Genomic DNA, 12599 nt, shown 5'->3' with positions numbered 1-12599 from the left:
AACAAAGAAGTAGTAGCCTGGAACATAGCAGTAGACTGCTATGTTCAAGGCAGTATGTTTGTATGTTCAATGTTTAATTGCACTACAGGCTTTTTTTTGTATCGTCCTGTTTTGCTCAGTACATGTATTAAAATGAGAAAAATTAAGGGACAAAGAAATCAGGGGATATTTAGCACATAAAAAAAAAGCGATTAATCGTGAGTTAACTATGACATTAATGCGATTAATCGCGATTAAATATTTTAATTGCTTGACAGCACTAATCTATATATAAACTTATGCAATACAGTATTAGTATATATTAAATTTCAGTATTAGTAAACATTATATTGTCCAGTATTAGAATAGTCTATATATACAGATACATCATTTTATATTACTTTCTATTAGCATGTATAGTATACATTACCCTTGTTGTTCCAGTGTACAGAACCAGGCTGCTGTTAGCCTCCAGGACAAGCATGGCATTGATGCTCTGTGGAGGACAGGGTAAGGGTTGGTTAGAGTTAGGGTTAGGGTAATTCTGGATGAAAGGGTTAGGGTTAGGGTAACTCTGGATGTTAGGGTTAGTTAGGGTAACTCTGGGTGATAGGGTTAGGGTAACTCTGGATGATAGGGCTAGGGTTAATTAGGGTAACTCTGGATGATAGGGTTAAGAGTTAGTTAGGGTAACTCTATTTGATATGGTTATGGTAACTCTGGAGTAGGTGTGTTAGCGTGGTGTGTTAGCGTGGTGAGCTACCTGTAGCGGCGCGGCGTCGGTAGCTGGGATGGTGGTCACGGAGGTGAAGATGAGGCGAGACAGGTCGTTACTCTGGATGAACTTCACACACCTGTGGGGAGGTTTAAACAACCGATTCAACACTAGGGCGATTGGAGATAATTTCCATTGTACTAGCTGTCCGCTGGCCAGTTTCAAACCACTTTCTAACCACTTTGTTTATGGCCTTGAAAAGCCTTCATTATAATCATCTGATACGGCATAACGTCCTGAGTATAGCAACTCCGTTTGGAGGTTATAAGTTCCTTATTTTCATCTAAAATCAGTCATTTATGTTCCCGGTCAAAACATAAGAGGTAGGGTGAACTAGGGCTGGGCGATATGGACAAAATCTTATATCACGATATGAGTAATTTTCTATCACGATATGGATATATATCACGATATGGTATTTTTGAAGTAAATTAAAATAATAAATGGCTTAAAATAACCATACTTCACATTTGATCAGTTTTTTCTTTTATTTTGAACTTGAATTTCCATGCTTACAAAGGAGAAAGTAGCGAACAATCTGTCATTAACTGCGCCATGATTCCTGCCTTCCTCACCTCAAATTACGTGCAGGTTACGTTACCTGAAAGCACATTGGCTGGTGAAGTTTCTTCTTCTGGGAATAGTTAAATGTCTTACAGCTAAGCACTCTGCTGCAGGGCCCCGTTGTGGCGCAACTGCAGTTAACTGCAGTTCCATCCACCGCCATTTTTATTTTTTTTCTCTCTCGGTATAAACGATATGGCCAAATCTCTCCCGGTAGACACTTTCATATCGTCCACGGTATGATATCGTCATATCGCCCAGCCCTAGGGTGAACCAACCTAGCCTTACATCATGTAGCTGTAGATCTAGCTTGGGCTAACATCATGTAGCTGTAGCTTTAGCTCGGGCTAACATCATGTAGCTGTATCTTTACTCGGGCTAACATCCTGTAGCTGTAGCTCTAGCTTGGGCCAACATGGAGCTGTATCCATTTTCCCAGTCGAGGGAGAAAGGGATTATTTTCCTTCTCTTATCTAACGTGTGCAGCAGCAGCCATTAAGTTCATCTTCAGATTTAATTCCTTAATTGGACCATTGCGGGTTCAAGCTAATCATTCTTTTGTTTTAAGGAGACACGTCACACCGCTGCCACAAGCCTTGTACTTTAGTGAGCTACATGTGCAGGTTGAGATGGGGAGAGCGAGAGGAGGGAGTGAGAGCAAGAGAGATTGAGAGAGAGAGTGAGGGATGGGGAGAGGGAGAGAGAGAGGAAGTGATGGGGAGAGAGAGTGAGGGATGGGGAGAGGGAGGGATGGGGAGAGGGCGAGAGAGAAGGATGGGGAGAGAGAGTGAGGGATGGGGAGAGGGAGAGAGAGAGTGAGGGATGGGGAGAGGACGAGCGAGAGGGATGGGGAGAGGGATGGGGAGAGAGAGAGGGAGGGATGGGGAGAGAGAGGGTGTGGGACTGGTGGTGAGAGAGGGAGGGATGGGGAGAGGGCGAGAGAGAGGGAGGGATTGGGATAGAGAGACCGAGAGAGGAAGGAGGAGAGGGAGAGGGAGAGAGGGAGAGAGCGAGGGATGGGGAGAGGGCGAGAGAGAGGGAGGAAGGGGGAGAACGAGCGAGAGAGACATACCGGAGCTGAGACTCCACCAGGAAACACAGGAAGTTGTTCTGGCAGAAGTCAGTGGTCAGGAACACCTTGGAGGCCATTGGACTGGACGCAGACACACACACACACACATTACCTGGGCGGTCTAGGGTTGTTACCTGGGGGGTCTAGAGGGGTTACCTGGGGGGGGGGTATAGAGGGGGTAAACTGGGGGTCCAGAGCGGTTATTAAGGGGGTCTAGAGGGGCTACGGGGGGGGGGGGGGGATCTAAAGGGGTCACCCTGGGGGGGTCCAGAGGGGTTACCTGAGGGGGTCTAGAGGGGTTACCTTTGGGGGGGGGGTCTAGTGGGGTTACCTTTGGGGGGGGTCTAGAGGGGTTACCTTTGGGGGGGGTCTAGAGGGGTTACCTTTGGGGGGGGTCTAGAGGGGTTACCTTTGGGGGGGGGTCTAGTGGGGTTACCTTTGGGGGGGGTCTATAGGGGTTACATTTGGGGGGGGTCTAGAGGGGTTACCTGGGGGGTCTAGAGGGGTTACCTGGGGGGTCTAGAGGGGTTACCTTTGGGGGGTCTAGAGGGGTTACCTTTGGGGGGGGTCTAGAGGGGTTACCTTTGGGGGGGGTCTAGAGGGGTGACCTTTGGGGGGGGGGGGTCCAGTGGGGTTACAGGTGTGTTACCTGTGTGGGCCGGGGCCCGGGGGCTCGGCCCAGAGCTGGTCCATGCACAGGTCTGGGAGGATGGGCTCCATCTCGGGCAGGAGCAGGGTGTCGTTGGAGGTGCTGTTGGGGGACGGGCCCCTTATGGGCGAGGGGCCCCGGCTGGGGGACGGGCCCCGGCCGGGGGAGGGGCCCCTGGAGCCCTGGCCGTGGAAGGACTCGTACAAACGAGACGTGCCGGAGAAGGAGGGCGCGGCCATGCCCGGAGTGTGAGAGCGGCTGCAGGCCAGAGGGAAGACAGAGGGACACGGTGTAGGGAGTGTGAGAGAGGCTGGAGGCCGAGGACAGAGGGACACGGTGTAGGGAGAGTGAGAGAGGCTGGAGGCCGAGGACCGGGGGACACGGTGTAGGGAGTGTGAGAGAGGCTGGAGGCCGAGGACAGAGGGACACGGTGTAGGGAGAGTGAGAGAGGCTGGAGGCCGAGGACCGGGGGACACGGTGTAGGGAGTGTGAGAGAGGCTGGAGGCCGAGGACAGAGGGACACGGTGTAGGGAGAGTGAGAGAGGCTGGAGGCCGAGGACCGAGGGACACGGTGTAGACTGAACCGGTGTTTCCAGAGAACCCTTCCCCTCCTCTGCCGGTCACCCACCTGAGGGCGGCCATGTTGGAGATGCTGGGAGATTGGACCCTGGAGTGGGCGCCGGGGGACGAGGTCATGATCCTGCTGTGGTGACCGCGTAAGGCCGTGTAGTGGAGGGGAGAGCTGATGCCAGCCACAGAGCTGGAGGAGGAGACAAGGACCAATCACAGATGAGCAGGGAGCTGAGCACTCAGTAGGTAGCCTGCCGGCCGCGCCACTCCGCTGAAGGACTCATTAACCTATTAGCAACTTATTAATGCCTAGAGGTGGCAGTTACTGCCGAGAGCTGGTAGTTAGTACCTAGAAGTGGTAGTTGGGTTTGTACCTAAAGGTGGTAGTTAGTACCTAGAAGTGGTAGTTGGGTTTGTACCTAGAGGTGGTAGTTAGTACCTAGAGGTGGTAGTTGAGTTAGTACCTAGAGGTGGTATTTAGTGACTGGAGGGGGTAGTTAGTACCTAGAGGGGGTAGTTAGTACCTAGAGTTGGAAGTAAGTATCTAGAGCTGGTAGACGGTACCAACCGCTGGTAGTTAGTTTCTAGGGGTGGTAGCAAGCAGTGGCGGTTGGTCAATAGAGGGCGCTAGGGCGCCGCCCCTCCGTGAAACATTCATTCGAATATATCTGCCAATTATGAATCAACTATTATAAATACGAAATAAATCAACAAAACTACATAGCGTTTATCCTTGTTTAATTGTGTGATAGACCATACTTGCCACTGCCAGCAACCATTTAAATGCGTCTGAACGTCAATACATTTGGGCTAGGCTAGTTATTGGTCAGTCGAAATAAAGTTCTCCTCCAAGTCAGGGGCGCCGGCCACGTTGAAGTCAATGTAAGCTCGCTAACTTTTTGCTGTCTATCTAGCAGAGAAAACTTTTCATTGGCGCAAGAAAAATCCCCCTTGGGTCGCACCAATGTGTGCCCCAGGCCAATTGTATTGCTTTTCTTTTTTGTTATCACCACATGATTGGACAATTCTGCGAATCAATCAAATTGACTATCTCCCTCAGCAGCATTCGCGCAACACAACTACATGTAGAGAAGAGATAGATCGCTAACTAGCAGAGAGTTGTACTTTCCACTAGGGCTGGGCGAATAATCGAATCTCAATTTTGATTTTAGCGTCAAACGATCAAAAAACGAATACAATCGATTTTTTTTTGTTTTTGTTTTATAGTAAATTCAGAACAGCTGGATACATATCTGTTCATTATTTTAGTTTTGACCATTTTGTGTATTTTCTTAAGGCAAATTTCAAAGTTCTCAGTTCCAAAGTGTTTTTGGGAGAGTCATGCTGAATAAATACATCATGTTTTCAAACTCAAAAATAATCGTTTGAATAATCGTGATTTCAATATTGACCAAAATAATCGTGATTATGATTTTTTTCATAATCGAGCAGCCCTACTTTCCACCCATTTCAGTGGAGGAATTGGACACCCCAAGCAATGTTATACTTAAAAGGAGCAAGTAAGTTACTTATTAATTAAGTCTTTCGGCCTGGAGCATATAAACTAAATGAAGCAACTGTCCCATATTTCTAACTGCATTTGAAGTAGATATTGAGGCTCACAAAAAATGGACGCTATAGGACAGACATCATGATTTGTCAGAATAACAACAATGGGTAAAATAGCAATGGCTGGTGGAATAAAGGCCATACGGCCATAAAGTAGGTCTGTATATGCAGTGTAAGTTCTCCAGGCCCTGCAAGTCAAGATGTAGGCTATGAATCTGAATGAATAGTAGGTCATAGGTAGTGGCCATCCCCACAATGCACCAGAATACAGGAAATCAAATCTACCAAATTATTTTATTTCTTGGGGGGGGGGGAGACCCCGAGACCCCCGTCTATAACTATTTTCAAGATTAGTATTATTTTTTTGGCCGAGGAGTGTCCCCCCCCCCATCATTTCTGATCACCAGCCGCCACAGGGTGGTAGTTTGTATCTAGAGCTGGTAGTTAGTTTCTAGAGCTGGTAGTTGGTACCTAGGGGTGAAAGGGCCACTAGGGGAGTCCAGAGGAGATGTGCTGGGGAGGTGGGAGCTGAAGAAGCCTGGAGCCAAGAGGGACTGGTCTGACGGACAGCGCACCACAGCGACGAGCTCCTGGGGAGGAAGACCAAGAGGGGGAGGTAGAGTCAGCACCACCCTCCATCACAACCTACCTCCATCAACCCCACCCTGCATCACAACCTACCTCCATCAACCCCACCCTGCATCACAACCTACCTCCATCAACCCCACCCTGCATCACAACCTACCTCCATCAACCCCACCCTCCATCACAACCTACCTCCATCAACCTGACCCTCCATCACAACCTACCTCCATCAACCCCACCCTGCATCACAACCTACCTCCATCAACCCCACCCTGCATCACAACCTACCTCCATCAACCCCATCCTCCATCACAACCTACCTCCATCAACCCGACCCTCCATCACAACCTACCTCCATCAGCCCCACCCTACATCACAACCCTCCATCACCACCACTCTCCATCAGCACCACCCACCACCACCACCAACACCTTCCATCTGCACCACCCACCACCACCCTCCATCAGCACCACCCTCCATCAGCACCACCATCCTCCATCAGCACCACCCTCCACAACCTCCACCACCCTCCATCAGCACCACAAAGCCTAACCTGAGGGATGGTGTGAGTGTTTGGGTGAGTGTGTGTACCTGGTGCGTGACGGGCCGTAGCGCCCAGATGGAGTGTAATCCCTGCATCGTGTCGAAGCAGAGCAGGATGGACGGCTTGGCGCTGCTGAACACCAGCCTCAGGCTGCTGTCACTCACATACTGGACACGATCCGACCCCCCTGGAACACACACACACACACACACACAGAGGTAAGTGAACACACACAGACTGGATGCCCTCTGAACCCGTTGGAACAAACACATAGTGTGTGTGTGTGTGTGTGAGTGTGAGAATGAGTGTGAGTGTGTGTGTGTGTGTGTGTGTAGTGTACCTGCTGGTCTCCACACTACAGGAGCTACTTCATCCAGAGGGTGGCGCATGCTGAACACCGTCGGTAGAGACTCACTGAAACACAAACACACCTTTAGGTGGGGACACACAAAACTACAGCCAGACAGATAGACACAGAGACACAGACCCAGAGACACAGAGCCAGAGAGACAGAGCCAGACAGACAGACAGAGAGTGTACCCGGTAGAACTGTGCAGGGGATCTGAGTTTTTTCTTTCCAACAGGAGACCAAATGCTGTCGCCCACAGATGAGACACCTTGAGACACAAAACCAGATTACACATATAAACGTACACACTAGAACCCAAAAGAATACACACACACTACAACCTACAAGATTACACACTACAAGATAACACACACACTACAAGTCAGTGAGGAGTCATTTGATGAGTCAGTACATGTGATAATACACACACTACAAGTCAGTGAGGAGTCATTTGATGAGTCAGTACATGTGATGATTCATTACATGTGATGAGTCATGTGATGAGTCAATACATGTGATGAGTCAGTCTGTGATGAGTCATTACATGAGGGGAGCCAGTACAGTACATGTGATGGGTAATAGAAGGCTAGCCCTTCAGTAATCAGCCCTGGCTGAATGTGTGAACGTGTGACTGGGACTCCTACCTGGAAGGGGAGAGGGGAGATGAAGTCCTTCCCAGTGACGCTGTGGACGTTCAAACAGCTGCTCTCCAGGATGCACACTGTCTGTTCCGAGCCTCCTGAAGAGGCTACATCAGAACCACACGCTACATCAGAACCACACGCTACATCATAACCACACGCTACATCAGAGCTACATGTTACATCAGTTCCACATGCTACATCAAAGCATTTTAATTAGAGCCCCAAGTATTGAAATACTAGGGGCTACTCTGTCGAGATAATCGAGTACGCAAAATATCACGATACTGAGCAGAATAGATTGTTCCCCCCCCACCACTAATCAGAACCATGTACTACGTTGCAAGTTTTTTTCAAGAGAACCCCTAGAGACGTACCGTTGTTCTTACTTTGAGGAACAGTAAAGTCACACCACAGGGCCTGTGGAAGAACAGAGTTACACCAGACTAGAGACACAATATACACGATAGGATGAGGTTACACAGTGTGGAGGAACAGAGTTACACCATACTAAAGACAAAATACTGACTATATGATGAGGTTAAACACAATGTGGAATATGAATGAACAGTATTGCATACTTAAGGCCCAAATAGAAATTAGATTCAAGTAAATTGAAGGCACGAACTGAATAGATTCAAGTAACTGAAGCCCAACGGCAAAAATGTTAAGTATGGGTGGGCTTGGATATCAACAGAACTCCACTTGCAGCACATGGGCATATAACAGAACATCGACTAAAATATATTATGTGTAAGGCCGAAATACAGCATGTCGAAAACATTTCCAGTTAACATCAAACACAAGCCCACCTGCTGTATCACTCATTCTTGTTCAAAAACATGAGCATATCTACGTGGTCGGGGAATAGGCGGGTGCGGAAGCGATTAACAATCAAGCCCTGCGCGCTGCCTGCAAGTTTAAACTACGTGATGCGCAAAGGCACAAATACGTATCCAAGGTATTGCAATTGTGTTTTTTCTTTCTTTCTACTTTACATATTTTAAATGGCATTAGTATACATGTTTAATGAACAATACGTTATTAATATAGCTAGTGAATAATATTTAAAAAAGGCTAAAATTAAAAAACAATCCGCTACAGCTAAAGTCGAATCCCCACGTCATTTCGATTAATCGATGGTGAACGCGTGCCCATCTCTATTCTAAATAAGAACAAAATATCTGTATATGTCTGTATGTTCATTGAACCAAATTATCCATGCTAAAAATGTAATTTTAACATGTCTATAGTCTTGTTAAACGACAAAATGCAAAAAGTTTGTTTTAGAAAAAACAACTATTTTTTTCAGTACAAAGGGCTCACATACATCATCAGTCAATGATGGCACAAACCGGAAAAAAAGTGGCCTAACATTAAGTCATCATATCCAGTGCAGTTGTAGTAGTTGTAGTGGCGACTTAAGTTGAAATCGTTCATGAGTGATATTGTTTCTAAGCAAACTAAACACATGGGTTTCCCTTTCAATTCTATGAACAGATACTCTGCTTTTCATTGTTGCACTGCTCATGGCCGTGGCGCTCTGTCTTTATTCCTCGACCACGGGGAAGGCCCGCGGCCCTGAGATAGTTTGCATAGTAAGCGTCCCGTAACGGTGAATGCTTTAATTACAATGACAAAAAAAAAAAAAAACAGACCCACCTGTTGGACAGGTGTGTCTACGGTGAAGGCCTTGTAGACGCTGGACGCCTCTGCTCGGCTGCCATGGGTCCACACCACAGTGTTTCCTGCCGTATAGAGCTCCTCCTCAAACTCTGCTTCCTCGTCGGGCCCGCCCACCACACAGCCGTGCCTCAGCTGCCAGCTCTCCTGTCAATCAAACCCATTGATGAGAAGCCTTAGTTCACAGGTGTGGGCGTTTGTAAATGTGTTTACATGTTGATAGGTGATGGAACCATCTTTCTTCTCAGAAAGAGTCATAGGGTTACACCGATAGACAAGTAGAAATACAAAGAGATAGACAGAGAGAGATGGACAGACCAACAGGCAGACAGACCAATAAGCAGACAGGCAGGCAGATCGATAGATCAACAGGCAGACAGACAGGCAGACCAACAGGCTAACAGACCGACAGGCTAACAGACCAACAGGCAGACCAAAAGACGTGAGACCAACAGGCAGACCAACAGGAAGACAGGCAGGCAGACAGACCAACAGACAGGCAGACCAACAGGCAGACTAACAGGCAGACCAACAGGCAGACTAACAGGCAGACTAACAGGCAGACTAACAGGCAGACAGACCAGCAGGCAGGCAGACAGACCAACAGGCAGACCAACAGGCAGACAGGCTGACAGACCAGCAGGCAGACAGACCAACAGGCAGACCAACAGGCAGACAGGCTGACAGACTAACAGGCAGACTAACAGGCAGACAGGCTGACAGACAGACAGACCAACAGGCAGACAGGCTGACAGACCAACAGGCAGACCAACAGGCGGCCCAGCAGGCGGTACCTGGAGCTTCTCGTGCAGGGAGACCTCCTGCAGGGAGCCCACCAGGCTGGCGGCGCCCTCCAGGGCCCAGAGCTCCGAGGCGGGCTGCAGCAGGCGGAGCTGCAGGTTGAAGGCGGTGGGATGGTGCCTGCAGTGGTCGCGGCCGAACGGGACGAAGCTCTGCAGGTCCCCGGCGGAGATCATCGTGGCTGGCTCTTCAAACACGACTTCCGACATGAGGTCCAGATTTCAGCATTATTTCTGAGGACAGAACCAGAGTTTACTAAGACTGGAGCATTAGGTGAGAAACTGTTGACACTGTTATGCTAATAGAGCGACACTACACTGAGCCAGAGTTAGTATCTTCTAGTACTAATACACTGATCAAGAGTTATTCTAGAGCTAATACACTAATCCAGATTTATTCTAGAACTGATTTACTGATCCAGTATTCTTTGTACTAAAACACTGATCCAGAGTTATTCTAGTACTAATACACTGATCCAGAGTTATTCTAGTACTAATACACTGATCCAGAGTTATTCGAGTACTAATACACTGATCCAGAGTTATTCTAGTACTAATACACTGATCCAGAGTTCATCTAGTACTAATACACTAATCCAGAGTTATCTAGTACTGATTTACTGATCCAGAGTTTTTCTAGTACTAATACACTGATCCAGAGTTCATCTAGTACTAATACAATGATCCAGAGTTCTTCAAGTATTAATACAGAGTTATTCTAGTACTGATTTACTGATCCAGAGTTCTTCTAGTACTAATACACTGATCCAGAGTTCTCCTAGTACGACAGGTTTATTAGCCAGGCAGCGCAGTACTGAACTCACTGCTAACAGGGTTAGCATGCTAGGTGAGGTTGTTGAAGAGCTGGATAGCATGGCAGCTAGCACAGAGCAGCTGTAAACTCAAGAGGAGGAGGACATGAAGCTCCTCACCTGGTGACAAGGAGGCAGGAGGCTCCTCACCTGGTGAGAAGGTAGGTTCTGGCTCTTGTGTCGGAGTCCTCTGTTTTCGTTCCCGCTCGTACCACACAACCAGGCAATGAAGCTGCTCCCAGTGCTCCCAGTGAGGACAGGAGCTGGTGAGCTGCTGCTGCTGGACTAGAACACTGTTGTGTATATTACTAGTCTTAGACCAGCAATGCTGAAATGTTACGTTACGTTTTGTTATGTTATGATATGTTATGTTTGTAAACTGGAGCTTTTCAAACAGTCGCGGACATATTGGATTTCCCGACAGCCTCGCGCACTGTGACACAGAGCGAAAGGCTGTCAGCCAATAGCAACACAGAGCTCGCTCTCTGGCAATATTAATAATAATAATAATACAGTTTTTGTCGCTCGCTATGATACATTTCTCTAATCATCCTCGACATTTGCAAATCAGTAAGTCCATTCCTCAAAACAATTCGTACAAATAGCAAAACACCATGGATTAACTGCAAAAACCAGTCTCATGCTCAAAATCTTTAGTTCATCTCTCAAAAGTTAATATCTGTGTCAATGAACATGTGAATGACAAGTCCTTATGTCATTGTGTACGGATAAGACAGTCAAATTGCTTAGTCATGTCACATCAGTCACTATAACAGTCTACGCTGGAGGGATGTTTTGATGTAAACTATGGCTAAAGTTTTGAAGACAATTATTGTATATCCTAAGATACACCTTAGTGTATTTTGGAGATTGATTGCAAGAGACTGGACAAGATTCACATTTACGCTTTGACTGTTTGCACTGTAATTTGTTGACAGACCATGTCAGTGTTAGAAATGTGAACATAGGACAATCTAGGCTACTTAGGGTAAACTGTACATGCATTGCTGTATGAATTACAGTGCAGTCTTCCTACACCTCCTGACGTTCCTGTCGGTTGGGCCAAAAATTCTCATTCTCACACAGCCTCAATCCTCTTCCTGATCTTCTTCTCTCTGGCTGTTGACCACGTCCAATTCCTTGTCCTCCCATTGGCAGACATTGTAACATTGTGTTGTGCTCCAGCTATAAGAGAAAGTCAAGATTCACCTGGTAGCAATTTACCAATTCAGGACAGATTTAGAAAAAAAGTCTAATGGAAATGTATAGAAATATTATGACAATATTATGACAACATATTATGACAACTTGTTCCACCATTTTTCATGTAAAGACTTATGCAATGAACTAATGCCTAAATGTTGTGGGGGTTAGAATATAGAGACCCATTACAATACATTTCGATCAACATGACCTAAGCAATTGATAATGTAGGAAAGAGCAGAGAATTGTACATAATCATTTGCATGGATATACCAAAGCATTTGCAGCTTATTCAACGAAATTAGAAACTGCTTTTTTGACACAATGATGTGAAGACTGAACAGGTAGTTTTGAGAATTTCCATTCTGATATGAGAAATGTACCAAAGCAACAGAGAAAAACTGTGATAACAATAATAATGGTAATAATAATTCTAATAATAATTCTAATGATAATAATACTTGCAATAATAATAATAATAATAATAATGATAACGAGAACACAAATAACAGCAAGACGTTCCTGCACCTTAGCCTCATAATAAGGATTCATATTCTGAACCATAATAATAAGAACATTAATAGCAACTACAATAATGATGTATGTTGTTATTGTGATGAAGTAGAAGAAGAATTGCTACTCTAATGAATGTCAGGTTTCTTGGTGGTGTGGCCTTTGGTTCATTACCTCCTAATGAAGGTGATATTTAATACAGAATCTGGCTTTACTGAGTGTTTATTACCAACAACCAAGGAAAGACTTAGACTAGAAATGACACATGCACATTCATTTCTGTCAGTCTGT

General features: G+C 46.5%; 1 protein-coding gene across 1 annotated transcript in view; it reads right to left on the bottom strand.

Annotated features, from left to right (window-relative positions):
- anapc1 (anaphase promoting complex subunit 1) overlaps positions 1-11015 on the bottom strand; it is a 34414-nt gene extending 23399 nt beyond the window's left edge. The window contains exons 1-14 of the mRNA XM_056609603.1: positions 10713-11015; positions 9775-10014; positions 8960-9127; positions 7675-7717; positions 7301-7404; positions 6848-6924; positions 6648-6721; positions 6355-6494; positions 5650-5768; positions 3668-3799; positions 3040-3297; positions 2391-2471; positions 743-833; positions 410-475 (exon numbers count right to left, since the gene is read on the bottom strand). Of these exons, the coding sequence (XP_056465578.1) occupies positions 410-475; positions 743-833; positions 2391-2471; positions 3040-3297; positions 3668-3799; positions 5650-5768; positions 6355-6494; positions 6648-6721; positions 6848-6924; positions 7301-7404; positions 7675-7717; positions 8960-9127; positions 9775-9990 (1569 nt within the window). The 5' untranslated portion in view covers positions 9991-10014; positions 10713-11015. The remainder of the gene's footprint in view (positions 1-409; positions 476-742; positions 834-2390; positions 2472-3039; positions 3298-3667; positions 3800-5649; positions 5769-6354; positions 6495-6647; positions 6722-6847; positions 6925-7300; positions 7405-7674; positions 7718-8959; positions 9128-9774; positions 10015-10712) is intronic.
- Positions 11016-12599: the final 1584 nt, after the last annotated feature.

The sequence above is a fragment of the Gadus chalcogrammus genome, chromosome 15 (genome assembly GCF_026213295.1).
Source record: "Gadus chalcogrammus isolate NIFS_2021 chromosome 15, NIFS_Gcha_1.0, whole genome shotgun sequence".
NCBI lineage: Eukaryota > Metazoa > Chordata > Actinopteri > Gadiformes > Gadidae > Gadus > Gadus chalcogrammus.
Note: the sequence above shows the minus strand (reverse complement) of the source record. Positions and strands in the feature narration are given on the sequence as shown.